This window comes from Mustela lutreola, chromosome 3, assembly GCF_030435805.1.
Source record: "Mustela lutreola isolate mMusLut2 chromosome 3, mMusLut2.pri, whole genome shotgun sequence".
NCBI lineage: Eukaryota > Metazoa > Chordata > Mammalia > Carnivora > Mustelidae > Mustela > Mustela lutreola.
In genome coordinates, this window is record NC_081292.1 from 113,708,189 (window position 1) to 113,721,634 (window position 13,446).

The 13,446-nt window shown below is 38.9% G+C and overlaps 1 protein-coding gene across 8 annotated transcripts in view; it reads right to left on the minus strand.

Moving 5' to 3' along the window:
• Positions 1–13,446, minus strand: part of NCKAP5 (NCK associated protein 5) — an 891,925-nt gene that overhangs the window by 410,758 nt on the left and 467,721 nt on the right. For 4 of the 8 annotated variants that reach the window (XM_059166690.1, XM_059166694.1, XM_059166693.1 and 1 more), the window contains exon 5: positions 6,880–6,921. The exons of the other annotated variants lie outside the window; for them this stretch is intronic. In XM_059166690.1, the coding sequence (XP_059022673.1) occupies positions 6,880–6,921 (42 nt within the window). The remainder of the gene's footprint in view (positions 1–6,879; positions 6,922–13,446) is intronic. 8 annotated transcript variants of the gene reach the window in all.

Here is a 13,446-nt window from a genome sequence, read left to right on the forward strand (position 1 = left end):
TCCCTCAAAGAAAGCAAGCTCCTTGAGAGAAAACCTCTGGGTATAGCATGTCATCATTTTTTTCCCTATGGCCTGCCATGGTAGCCAGAATTTTTAAAATGTCCATATAAATACCTTATGAGTTAATATTTATATGTAACAATTTACAGATGTTTCAGTTAAAAAAAAAAGTTGTCTTTCAGCATCACAGAAGCAGCAGCAATACATGCTTTTCCAGAATAAAGCAATGTTTTAATGAGTAGGTTCTTCTAACACGCTGAATTTAAAATATCTATTTCAGTGGTCTTATCACCCCAACCTCTGATTCAGTATTTTAACATGATCAGTTCTGGCCTGTTTAAAAGGTTGGACTGTGTCTCCCTCCAGCCCCCAACCTGAGACCGCCCCCCCAACAAGTTCTTACCCAAACCAGAATCAAGGAATGTGACCTTATTTGGAAATAGGCTCTTTGCAAATGTAGTTCAAATCAAAGTGAGGTCACACTGGTTGGGGCAGGTGCCCTGAGATGTGATATGCACACATGGAGACACAAAAGTGACACACACACACACACAAAGGGAAGATGGGCCATGTGAAGACACAGGCAGATTGGAGCCATTCAGCTACAAGCCAAGGAATGCCAAGGATTGCTGGCAACTGCCAGGAGCTTAAAAAAAAAAAAAATGACAAGGAGGACTCCTTCCCTAGAGTCTCAAGATACTGTGACCTTGCTGACAGCTTGATTTCAGGCTTCTAGCTTCCCAAACGGTAGGAGGATAAATGTCTATTGTTTTTAGGTACCCTGCCTGTTGTACTTTGTGAAAGCAGGGTTAGGAACCTAATAGACAGTAAACCAACAGTGCATTTTATAGTTTTGCCCATGGTTCTTATAATGAGTCACCTCACCTTAGTAACATCATTTCCATCAACCAATCCTAGCCACTTGGTAATGAGACGGCAAACAGACAATAATGGGGATTTAGGTGCCCAATTCCAGGTGAAGAAGGCAAACTCTTGAGATCTCAGCAATACACCAGTGCATAGAAGGGCTCAGGGGCCAGGTGGGCTTCTGGGTTTTATCGTTATTCCTGCCTCTTTTGGGTTACAAGTCCTTGGGTAATTTACTTAAGAGTTCTGTACCTTAATTTTCTCATCTTTAAAATGGAAGTAAGAACAATCCCTGCCTCACTGAGTTGGTAGTACATGTAAGATGCTTATTAGCACAGTTCCTGAGACTTGGTAACTGTTCCATAAATATGAGCTACCACCTCTGTTGGCTTTAGTGAAGGCTAAACATGAATCCTCACTTCATCCAAACAAACAAACAAAACACCTAGCTGTGTGGTGACTGTAATATACTCCTGACAAACTAAATAGTTTTATTCTGTGTAAGGAAGACCTGATTTTTTTTTTTTAAGTTTTTTCAGACTACTCTGGAGTTTGACTGCATGAGTTACCTTTAAATGCAAAAAGCATTCCATTTTGGACTAGCAGCATCTGCACACCACGTATGTTTGCGTGAACTTGCGCAGCTTGTAATTTAAGAAGTATGATATCTGACGATGATTTCTGAATGAAGCTCAAAGTCAGTAAAACACTATGCTACTTACTGTGGAGACAGGGAAACAAACCCTTCTCTCTGTAAGGTCTTTATAATTAAACATGATGACGTCTAATGATGTGTTCAACCTCTTCTCCCTAGTGCAGAAACTTTATTTCTAATGGAAATGCAAGGCTGGCTTTCCTTCTTCTAAACAGTAAAGGAAAGAACATGTAAATATCTCTGCAGTGGTTTCTGGTACAGCTAATCAGAGGGGGCAGGATACATACTGATTACTGTTAGGGCTTTCAAATATAGCTACAGTTCCTGCTCATTTACCTTCTGAAAGTGGGGATGGGACAGATGTATGTGAAAGGTGCCGTGTTATGAATTCATCCTTCTAAAACACAGACTAGGCAAAGAATAATGTCCCCAATATGGAATAACCAGTGGGGGTAGGACAGCGCTGTCCAAATGAGAAAGAATGAACATTGGTTTGAGCACAGGAGCCATCCTAGTCACCCTGCCATAACAGGTGGAAGCCATTCACCTGCTAGACTGCGGGAGGTCTGAGCTTCTGAGACTTGTCCCAAGTTTCAGAGATGGGAAAAGATTAGAAAGACACTCCGGTTGGTTGCAGGACCTTCAGGGGGTTTGGGGAAGTGGCTATTTGCCAACTAAGGTGGAAATATTTTAATATTATAACAACTGCATGTCTATTGGCCCTAGACAAGGCTCTGATGAGCTGGACTTGGCACAATGGTAACAGGTGAACCAGGGCTCATAACATAAGATGGCCATCAAGAGATGTAAGTCGAACACTGGTATCCACCAGTGTTCGATGGTATAGCCATACTTAGTTCTATATAGAGTCATGGAGGCAAAGTGTCTGAGTCCTCAAATTCTATTTTAATACATTATTTTACTTTCTAATTTCATTATAGCAAGAACAAAATTTCCTTGTTCAAGAATTAAAACATTCCCATTAAAGCTTAACATCAACTACCAATTTTGGTCTGTTCCCAAGAGCTAATTGCTGATATTAATTTGTTAACATCATTTCAGGTGATTTTCTATGTGTATTTATATGCATTAGTACTGTCTTGGGTGTTAACTATGTGTCTGCTTACGTCGTAAGCAGACTTCTAAAATGTTTCCCTCAAATTCCCCATCTATTCCCCAGAACTATGAAGCCAATGAGATATCACACCCTAATTATGTTGTTATGTGACAAAAGGAATTTTGCAAATATAATTAAGGTTGCTAATGAATTGACTTTGAGTTAATCAAAAGAAAGATTATTCAAGTGGGCTGAATCTAATCACACATGTTCTTTATTTTTTTAAAATTTTTATTATATTATGTCACCATACAGTACATCATTAGTTTTTGATGTAGTACTCCATGATTCACTGTTTATGTACCACACCCAGGGCTCCATGCAATCCGTGCCCTCCTTAATACCCATCAGTGGGCTCACCCATCCCTCTAAAACCCTGTTTGTTTCCTAGAGTCCACAGTCTCTCATGGTTCATCTCTCCCTTCGATTGCCCCTCTTCATTTTCTCCTTCCTTCTCTTAATGTCCTCAATGCAATTCCTTATGTTCCACAAATATATGAAACATACCTTTAAAAGCACAGCTTTCTCTAGGTAGTATCAGAAAGGAAATTAGAGATTCAAACATTGGAAAGAAGTTGATGCACCATTGCCAGATTTGAAAATAAAAGGGGTCATATGCCAAGGAATGCTGGAGACCTCTAGATGCTGACAGTGACCCCCAGCAGTCAGCAAGGAAGTGGGACTTCAGTCCCACAAACCCAAGGAAGTGAATTCTGTCACAACTTGAATGATCTTGGAAGCAGATTCTTCTCCAGAGCATCTAGGTAGAACCTAGTAGACTGGCTTATACTTTGCTTTCAGCCTTGTGAGACCCCCAGCAGAGAACCTAGATGAGTCCATTCAGACTTCTGACTTATATAAGTATGAGAGTGCAGCAGGCTAGGTGGTCACAGGGCTTCAGTGATACTAGAAGATGATGCTTAAGGGCACCGGGCTACACAGATAACAGCGCTATCCATCCATGTGCTGGTATCACAATGGTTGGGAGGGTGAAGAGTTAAATCACATTTAGAGCATGTTTGTTAAAAGGTGGTTTACCAAACACGTCTAGAGCAGAGACGTAGACTCTTACACAGTATTCATGCGTGGAAGGTGTACTTGCCCTGGGGGTCAGTTCTGCTTTTCTTGTGTAATAATCTGTATCTGGTCATCCTTCCTGCCTCTTTTCCTTGACCCTTTGATCCTTTACTGGGAACTGGATTCAGTAAGAAGGAAGGAAAATAGGAGTTCCCTGAACATTCCGTTAGTGGTTACGACAGTACAGAAACTGCCTTTTAAGACAGATGAGACCAAAGACACAAAGATAGAACAAAAATTAACTCCTAGTTCATGGCATGGCCACACACTGCCTCACCCCACAGAGCCAGGGCAGAATCATGATCTTACCCTGCCCAAGCTGACTGGTGGTACACTATGAATTATTTTGTTTTCTAAACATTAAAAACATGCTGTGAAGCACATGGCAGCTAGCATAACTTACCAGGGGACTTGTCAGAGCGAGGGTTGTTGGAGACTCGAATGTGATCAGTAGCCCATGTGTTTTCTAAGTTGTGATGCACCCTGTTAGCCAGGAGGACTGCTGATGTTCTCTCATCCCCATGAAAAAGCTCTAACCTGGCATGTCACTTGCAAAGTTAGTGGCCTTTTGACAATCTATTATACCCTTCTCAAAAGTTGCATGTTTAGAAAACAAAACGATTTGCTCTCCCCAAAGCACATATGCAGGAAAAAAAAAATCTAAGAAAAGTACTCCAGTAAATCAGAACTATTCTACAAATGGAATGGGGAGTGCATTCTCAAATAATATAAACACCTCAAGTAAATATATCTCGATGCTAATGTGTTTTTAATCAAATACATCAATCTAAAGTTTTTGCAACATTTGCAAACTTGAATACGATTGTATAATGTAACCCAAATGAAATAAAATAATTGCATTAGGGTTTGGCATCACTTTATAATAAGTGGACAGTAATTGTTGCTAAATTACAGCTGGATCTCTGCAGAATTAGATATTACATCCATATTAGGATCGAATGACTCTATCATGATTAATGATACTGCAGTGAATACCAAGAGAATTAAAATGATTAGCCACTTATTCTAAAGTGTTGACTTTTTTCCATGAGTTTAGAGATGTTTCAAAAGAACCCTGAAATTAAACATACCACTAATGGTTACTGATATAAATCCAGAGACAAATATTCTTTAAAAGGTCAACTTTATTAATGGGTAAATATTAAAATGTTAAAAAAAAAAACCCACTTAGCTGAACGATCTACCTTAAATAACTAATAGTACATGATGTGTTTAACACCCTAGTTATATTTGAACCATACAGACATGTAATTAAGGATACTTGGCTATAATTAAAATCTTCATAATGACTCTCTTTCAAAATAATTCCTGCAATTCAGGCTGTGTATTTGTGGTGAACTAAAAAAAAAAAAAGGCAGAAGAAGAAGAAGAAAGAAGAAATGTATTTACCGGTTTTGGAGGAGTTTATGTTATTTGATTGTCAGTTCTTTTCAGTAACGTTTTAAGAAGAAATTATAAAAAATAAAAGCATAAACTGGTATTTAATTGTTTATGGGAGACATTTAGGTTATAAATTACTTGGAAACACCTCTCGCGAGAAAACTTTGTAGCAATCCATTAGACCCATGCTTGGCAGTATCTTAGTAAAGTAATCATGCTCCTGAAAATGGACATTAAATAAACATTCATAGAAAGTGATTTGTGATTTCTCCCACTGGTTTAGTATTACTGAATATTAGTTCCTAAGATAAGTATCATATTGTACAAGATATTGTGGTCCTTAGAACTAGCTATTCTTGGCCCCAAGAGTAATTTTGTAAATGACTGAAAAATGCAAATGCTTTTAAAGAGACTAAACATATGGAAACAACAACTTTGAACTGGTACAAAAACAGCCACGAGCTGAAATTTTGAATTTGTTTCTAATTTACCCAGTGCCCTCTCTGGAATTTGTTCTCTGTACACACAGGTTCAATTTTTTTTTTTTTTCTGACTTGGTTTCCTAGTACAAAATAATAGAAGGATGAGACATGAAATAAAACTGAGAAAACAGAAAACAAAAACTCTTCAGAATAAAGCTAATTTATCACTGTGGTTAGAAACCCTGCCCCCATCTTCTCAGCAACTCATGTATAAAGTTGACAGAAATTTGAACACATAATATTGGGATCATTGCCACTGACTAGCTACTGGTCCTTACCAAATTTGCTCCATGCCAATTGTGATGTCTAAGAACACCAACTGTGTCTCAAATATCTTTGTTTTTTATATTCCTAATAATGTCTATCAAAAGATTAGGTACACAGGATATTTTTATAAAACCGTTTTCATTTGATCAGGCTTGCAGAATTCTGCTGGTCTTTATCTGACATTCCACGAATGGATGATCTCACCCCTTCTTCTTAAGCATCAGGTTTCCTTGTTACTCCAGCCCCAAGAGTGGGGGTTGACCAATTAAGGCCTGCAAGCTAAGGTCTGCAGTGCTCTCTGCTGTTGCAAATCAAGTTGTACTGAATACAGCTCTTCTTTTCACCTGTTATCAATGACTACTTTTGTGCTACAAAAGCAAAGGAGCTCTGACAATATCCATACAGTCCACAAAGCGTTAAACATTTACTCTCTGGCTCTTTCTGGGGCAAATTTGCATTAGAACATGGAACCTCAGTGTTTTGGTACTGAGGAACACCTCTGCTTCTCATCTGAGCGCAGCTGAGAATGTCTAAGATGGGGGCTAATGGAAGAAGGAGGAATTCCTCCTGATAAACCGTGGACTTATGTCAATAACATCCCCCAATAATCCTTGAAATGTAAAGTAGCTACACTCCTGCTTCTGGGCATGAACTCCCAAACGGCGAGTCAGTGGAAAGAGTGACCCATGGTCCACCACTTGATCTACAAGGTGGTATGGATCACTGTTTTAATGTTCGCTACCAATTATTAATCATATGACAATTATGTATTAACTATTGCATTTGAGCTCTTTGGATACTCTGCACCAGACACTTCATATACAGTATGCTATTTAGTCCTCTCAGTAACCATATGTATTTGGTTCATTTTATAACTACAAAACTGTAGTTCACAGAGTTAGAGGAACATGCCTAAGCTTGTATAACTAGTGAAGAACAGTACTGGAATTGAGCATAGCCAGTGGGACGCCACAGTCCAGGCAGGAGGGTGTGCTGCCACTGATGTAACTTACATTTCTGCTCCCCAAAATATTCCAGAACTGGGAGTGCTTGACCTGGAAAATGTAAATATGGACAGTTGCAACAGGAGAACATATTCTTATTGCTTAGAGCAAACTTGTAAAACTTTGCAAAAAATCTTGTTTAAACTCCACATAAATTATATTCCCAAATGCCATTTCTCTTCTGATCAAATAAAGAGTAATACTTTCTATTTAAGTAGTTCAAATGAACCGTCTTCTGTGGCTTGGTGAAATAAAGATATATCTCAAAATGCTACTTTACAATGATCTTCCCTTTACAGATGTGAGACTAAAGTTACCATTTTTAAAAAATATTTTGTTTGTGCTTTAATATTTTTGGTCATATGGACACTATACATAAATGGTGATTTACAAAAATAACATTTTCTTTTCAATTCAAGGAGAAAAAAAAATACCTAAAAGCAAAGTTTGACACATGTAGGAAAGGCAAGCTCCAAAGGTTGTTTCTGAATGTTAAGCGAAGAATGTTCCAAAGGGGCTTCTGGTCTCACCAAGAGGCTTATGTTGGGCTGGGTAGGGAAGCTGTTAGGAAGTAAGCATGTTCCCTTAGATTCTGGAAAGATACAAGGGGCTGAATGCAATGCAAGATACAAGGAGCTGAAACGGAAACTATGAACTGGCATTCAAATCAGTCAGTAACATCCTCAATGAGGTATCAACCAGGCTCCTCAGAGCACACTCTGGTCCTGAAAACTGAGGAGAAAAAGGGAGTTTCTGGAAAGAAAAAATGTATTTTAGAAGAAAAAGTAACTTTGTGAAATTTTGTAAAATCTTAGCGAAGAACACAATAAAGCATGAGGTCATTAGGAAGGAATCCTGCCTGACTTTTTCTCTCCTTCCCCTCACCCCCTTGTTCTCTTGCATCAATAGATTCCTTAGCTCTGGGAAAGGACATAGGCCAGAGCACAAAGGAAGAGAAAAGGAAGGAAAGAGCTGTTTTGTTTTGTTAATTAATCTCCTACTAAGATTTTGTTAATTGTTATTTACCTAAGAAATCTCATTCTGTTCTTTCTTGAGGATCTTGATCTTAAAGTCCAAGTTCTGAATGTGTTTTGCTTTAATACATCTCCTATCACCACTTTATTCACACCCTGTACTGCCTCCACAAACATGCCTGTGGCTCTGGCAGTGGTACTTGGATCATTTTAATTGATACATCACACAAGCATGTCAACACACACACACATGTACAAACACAATGGCCTCATGAGTCCTTTCCACTAATAACTTTAAGAGTCTGATGGGATACAGATTTGGCACTGAGCTCCTAGATAACGAGATCCGGGTCCCCATGTTCGAGGGAACTCAGTGGTGACTCTGGAAATGACATCTTTCGTCAATCTTCCCACTTGAAAAGTGCTGGGTTGGGATCAAGGACTTTTCCTTCCAGTTCTGCGTATGTTGTATCATCTCTGACGCATGGGTGCCACTTCCTATTTCTTTAGTGCTAAAAGCTCATTTCTCTTCATTTTCCCCAGTGACAATGATTGCTAGCTTTCCTCTTAGCAATCTCATCACATATTTTTACATATTTGCTGCTTATTATGTTTTCCTTCTATCACTTTTCCACATGAATGAACAGCATACATTATCTTCAGCTTCAAAATGTTCACCTTCATTTTTCAGTGTTTTCTTTTATGGCGACTTTTTGAATCTTATTTCCTAAAACCCATGTAGGGTTGTGGTTAAGAGCAAAAGCTCTGCCTGGATGTAGGCTGCCTGTATTTGAAGTCACTTCCTCGACATGTAAGTTTGAATAGGTCACTACACAGGATGAGGTTTAAGTATTCTCATTTACAAAATGTGTATTTTAATAGTGACAATGTCTTAATTGTGAGACTTATAAAATAGAATATACCTTCAGCATGTATGGGGTGTCAGACACATAACTGATACTATTTAAATGATTACCTGGGGCATTACTACTCTTGTTTCTGATACCTCCTCATCTCCACAATGCCCCCAGAAAACTGGCACTTTCAATAGAATTTACCCAAATGAACACTAAATAAGAGAAACAAGGCCATCCACTTAGGGAGTCATGGCACTATTTAATAATTGACTATATAACTGAAGTGAGTTCTAATTTTTTTTTAATTTTTTTTTTTTTTATTCATTTGAGAGAGAGAAGAGAGCAAGTGGGGCAGGGGGCAGAGGGAGAGAATCTCTAGCACAAAGCCCGATGCGGGGCTTGATCTCACAACCTTGAGATTATGACTCTGACTGCGAGTCAGACGCTTAACCAACTGAGCCACCCAGGCACTTGTGCATGAAATCTATTTCTGATCATCCCCTATACCCTTGTTTCAGGTGCCTGTGCCCATGACCTCATGAACAATCGTTCAGTGTTTCTAGCTAAGAGGTGACCCTTCTAAGCAGGCAGAAGGCTCTTGTCTTCTTGACCTGAAACAAAATCATTTAAAGAACAGAGAAAACTATAGACCTTAAATTAGAAGAAGAAGAAGAAGAAGAGGAAAAAGAAGAAGAAGGAGGAGGGGGAAGGGAGGGGAAGGGGGAGGCAGTTGTTTTCAAAAGAAAAAGTTGTTGTCAAAAGTGTGATTCCGGGTGCCTGGGTGACTCAGTGGGTTGGGCCGCTGCCTTCGGCTCAGGTCATGATCTCAGGGTCCTGGGATCGAGTCCCACGTTGGGCTCTCTGCTCACCGGGGAGCCTGCTTCCTCCTCTCTCTCTCTCTGCCTGCCTCTCTGCCTACTTATGATCTCTCTCTGTCAAATAAATAAATAAATAAATCTTAAAAAAAAAAAAAGTGTGATTCCTTCTTAATTGACAGAGAAATTAGCCAGCTCCAGTGCCACTTCTGGTTGGACAATGGACATAGCCCCAAAGAAATGCGGCTACAAATCCACCTACTTCTACCTGCTTCTTCTACCTACAAAAAATGTAATTTTTGCCACATACATAACTTCATATTGTTGGCTATGTCCTCCATCGCTGATCAGGAAACTGGAGGTGTTACTGAGCCTGGCAGTTCATTGCTAAGCCAGTGAGAGATGCAGGTTTCAGAATCTTATGTGTGCAAAACAACACTGACATAATATTAGGGGTTTACAAAAAGTGGTGAGACTGGCCATGCTTTCCTTATAGGTTTAATTTCTGCTTTTTGTTTTTTTTTTCCTTCCTTGATTCCCTTCAGGATATGAGCCCATGATCCTTGATATTACTGCTCTAATTTGCGTATTCCTGTGGCCTTCTATACATTTACCTTCTTTCCCAACAACAAGCTCTTTCATCTACATTCATCTTTCTTAAATGCCCAAAGATAATTTTACTCAGTCTGGCCCTCCTTAGGCTGTTTTCTTCAGGGCTCTTAAAAAACTTTCATCAAACCTCAATGATTTCACCCCATTCTGTTATTGAAGTATGCCTTTACCTGCTTGCTCCAGGAGAGAACTCACCCAGCTGATCATGAACAGTTGCTGTATTAGCATCCTTTGCCTAGTAACCTCTGTAAGGAAGGCTGAAGGAAAGAGCTGGCAATGATTTCCCAGCTCTCCTACCAGATGCCTGATCCCCAACCCTCTGCAGGCCTCCTCCTCTTGGAGAATCTTCTTCTGTCTTTTGGACACATGCAAATACTCATTCATTTTATTTTCTAAAAAAATAACATTGTCTTCTTGTGTTTTCTGCTCTGTACTTTTAATTCTTCATACTTTTACAAACATCTTTATAGAGTCTTCGTACTAATTGCACCTAATTTTTTTTCCTCATTGAAAATGGTACAGATATATCCTCTTAGGACTTATCCTTTATTTTTAACCTTCAACCAGGGAATACAGATACTTAAAATCATTTCATCCTAGATTTGCTAAGGGACATTATTACTCTTTTATTTACTGGCTGGTTCAGAAGGACAATGCACACATGGACATAATTTTTGTGTGTTCTCCTGGTTTTAGTTGGGGAGATTCTAACTGTTCTCTTCTTTAAGAGGATAGATTTAGATGAAAATGTTACTTTATCCATCTCACGTCATCACTCTACTTGGGAGCATTTCTTTGGGTCTACCTACTTTTTGGAACTCTTTATGTGGCTTCCCTTCCTCTGTCACGCAAACTCGGGCTGTGTCTGTTTTAGCCATTTTATTTGCATTAGTAGATTTTTCATTCAAGCAAATGAGACATAGCCAATCTAATAGCATTTGACATGCCAAACAGTGGTACCACCAAACCCTAAAACAGCATGCTGGGTTCCATGATTAAAATCCAGTAAATCCCAACTACTGTTCACTACATGCTTGGACAGGACCATGAGCAAATGGACAGAAGGTCAGAAGGGTGGATCCCTGTACCTGTTTAAGAAAATGTCTTTGTTATTGCTATATTTAAACTTCCCACTTATGTTCTTAGCTTAAAAGTGTTTTGTGTGTTTTTTCCTGTTCCTCACTCTACATGTTTATATTAAGCTTTCACAAGCATGGAAATAAAACATAAATCCTGATCACTCGAGCCAAAATACAACCATATGTGCTCTTCTCACCTACCCACTATCCTTAGTTTATTCCTTCTCTTCCTTGGCAGATGTCTTCTGTTAAAAAAAGAAGCTGACTGTATTGGAAGAGGAAAGCAAAGTGTGGGCTATACTAGGAGATGACACTTAGGAGCTACTGAGAAAGAGGGGCCAGGGGCCACCCCACCACATCTTTTCAAAGGCATCAGGACCTGCTTTGTGGCAATTATTTGAGTCATACCTATTAGGCACCTGCCCAGGTGCTATTTTTTATTTTTACCCACTCTCCAGAGGGGAGATAAATGCTTTGTTCCCATTCATGCAGATGCCAAATAAAGGTCAGCCTGTTTCAGAAAACATAGGAAGAGTGATATTTGTGTTCAGTCATTTTTCAGTAATGAATTTCTTCTTTTTCTTAAATGCTATTTTGGAAGTGGTGAGGCAGAACTTGTGTGACGGTAAAAATAGCAGGTTTTAGAAATATGGTTAGACCAGACTATTGAAAGAGACCAGAATTGAGAAAACAGCTGCTTTGGAAGTTTGAAATTTTTTATTGACTCATAAAATGTTACAATAAGAAAGAACCCAAGAATTTATGGTAGAAAGAAGGAAACTGAGGCCCCAGGAAATTAAGGGAATTGCTCAAGGTCATTTAGTATCTTATTCATAGGGCTGAAGCCAGAATAAAAATCAGTTTGGTAGGTTTTCCAATACATGCTATTGTCTCACTCTTTTCAAATGTCAATCTTTTTGTTAACCTGGCCTTATATGGGGGGAATTTTTAGCCTTTTCTATTGCTGCCTGAATCCCAAAGGATGTAGTGTGGAAAGATCACTTTTAAATTACCAAAGCTTCCAAAACACTGGGTCAGAAGGGATCATCTAAACACTCTTGCTGCTTCCAGGTAAAGCCACAGCAAACTCTGTCTATTCTGCAAAGTCCCAAAGGGAAGTAGGACCCATGCCCCCATAGTCTCCTGTCATCACCTAACTTTATAGGCTACAGGCTAGAAGGGCACTGATGGGCTTCCACTGATTTAGTGGTTCATGGCTATGTCTCCAAACCAAATCAGAAACTTCACACCCATGCATTTTACTTTGCATGAAAGCTGTATTATTGCAAAGTTGTAGGATATAGTATTAATTTCATTTTAGAAATTTGGATTCTACCTCAAAAGAAGCAGAGTAGCTCACTTTTTAAAGAAGATTTGCAATGAATGAAATGGCACAAAATATCAATAAATGCATTAATTTAATGTTAGTCAATTTATATGCTCACTTGCTGAATTCTCATATGGAGAGCTTTGTATAATAGTGACCCACCTGCATGAAGGGGAGAAATGGACTTAACAATCTCCCCCACTGCCCAATAGTCCTGGGAACCTGTCCATGATGAGCACCTCCAGTCAGACACTTACTGAGCACCCACTATGAGGTGAGTCCTATGCTAAGTTCCACAAATACAGTTATACATGGGTAGAACCTCTCCCTTAGGAAGCTCAAATCTAATAGGAAAATAGACCTTTAAGAAATAAGTCAGAACCTCACCTAAATGTTTTAGTTAGGATTCATTTCATCATCTTCTTATTTATGTCCGTCTAAAAGCCATATTCTCTTAGGTAGGAACTAACCGATAAGCATTATTTAGATTACCTCCCTGGCCTAGGTAAGAAAAACACTTAACCATTCCTATCATTTAAAGGAATGAGTCTCTTTCCAATAGTCTCTTTAATATGTAACTATCTTTCCCATTAGGATAGAGTTATACTACTTCAAGCCTAAACCCCTCATGCCATAATTCATGTTTCCTTCCCTTCTTTTACTGACTCTTCTTCAAGGAAGAAGAACATTTAATAATTTCACTAATTTGAAGACCATCTTAGTTTCCTGTGTTCTGGGATCCACAGGTTTTAATTTAAAATTAACTATGTAGTGTGCATAATTCTCCTCTGTGTCTGTCCTAATCACAGAAGTCTGAAAATTATACATAGCAATTACTCAGAAATACCTGCCAAGACAATGAATGGGCCTTTTAGTCAGGGTTTAACCGGCACTGAGTAAGACTGAGGAATG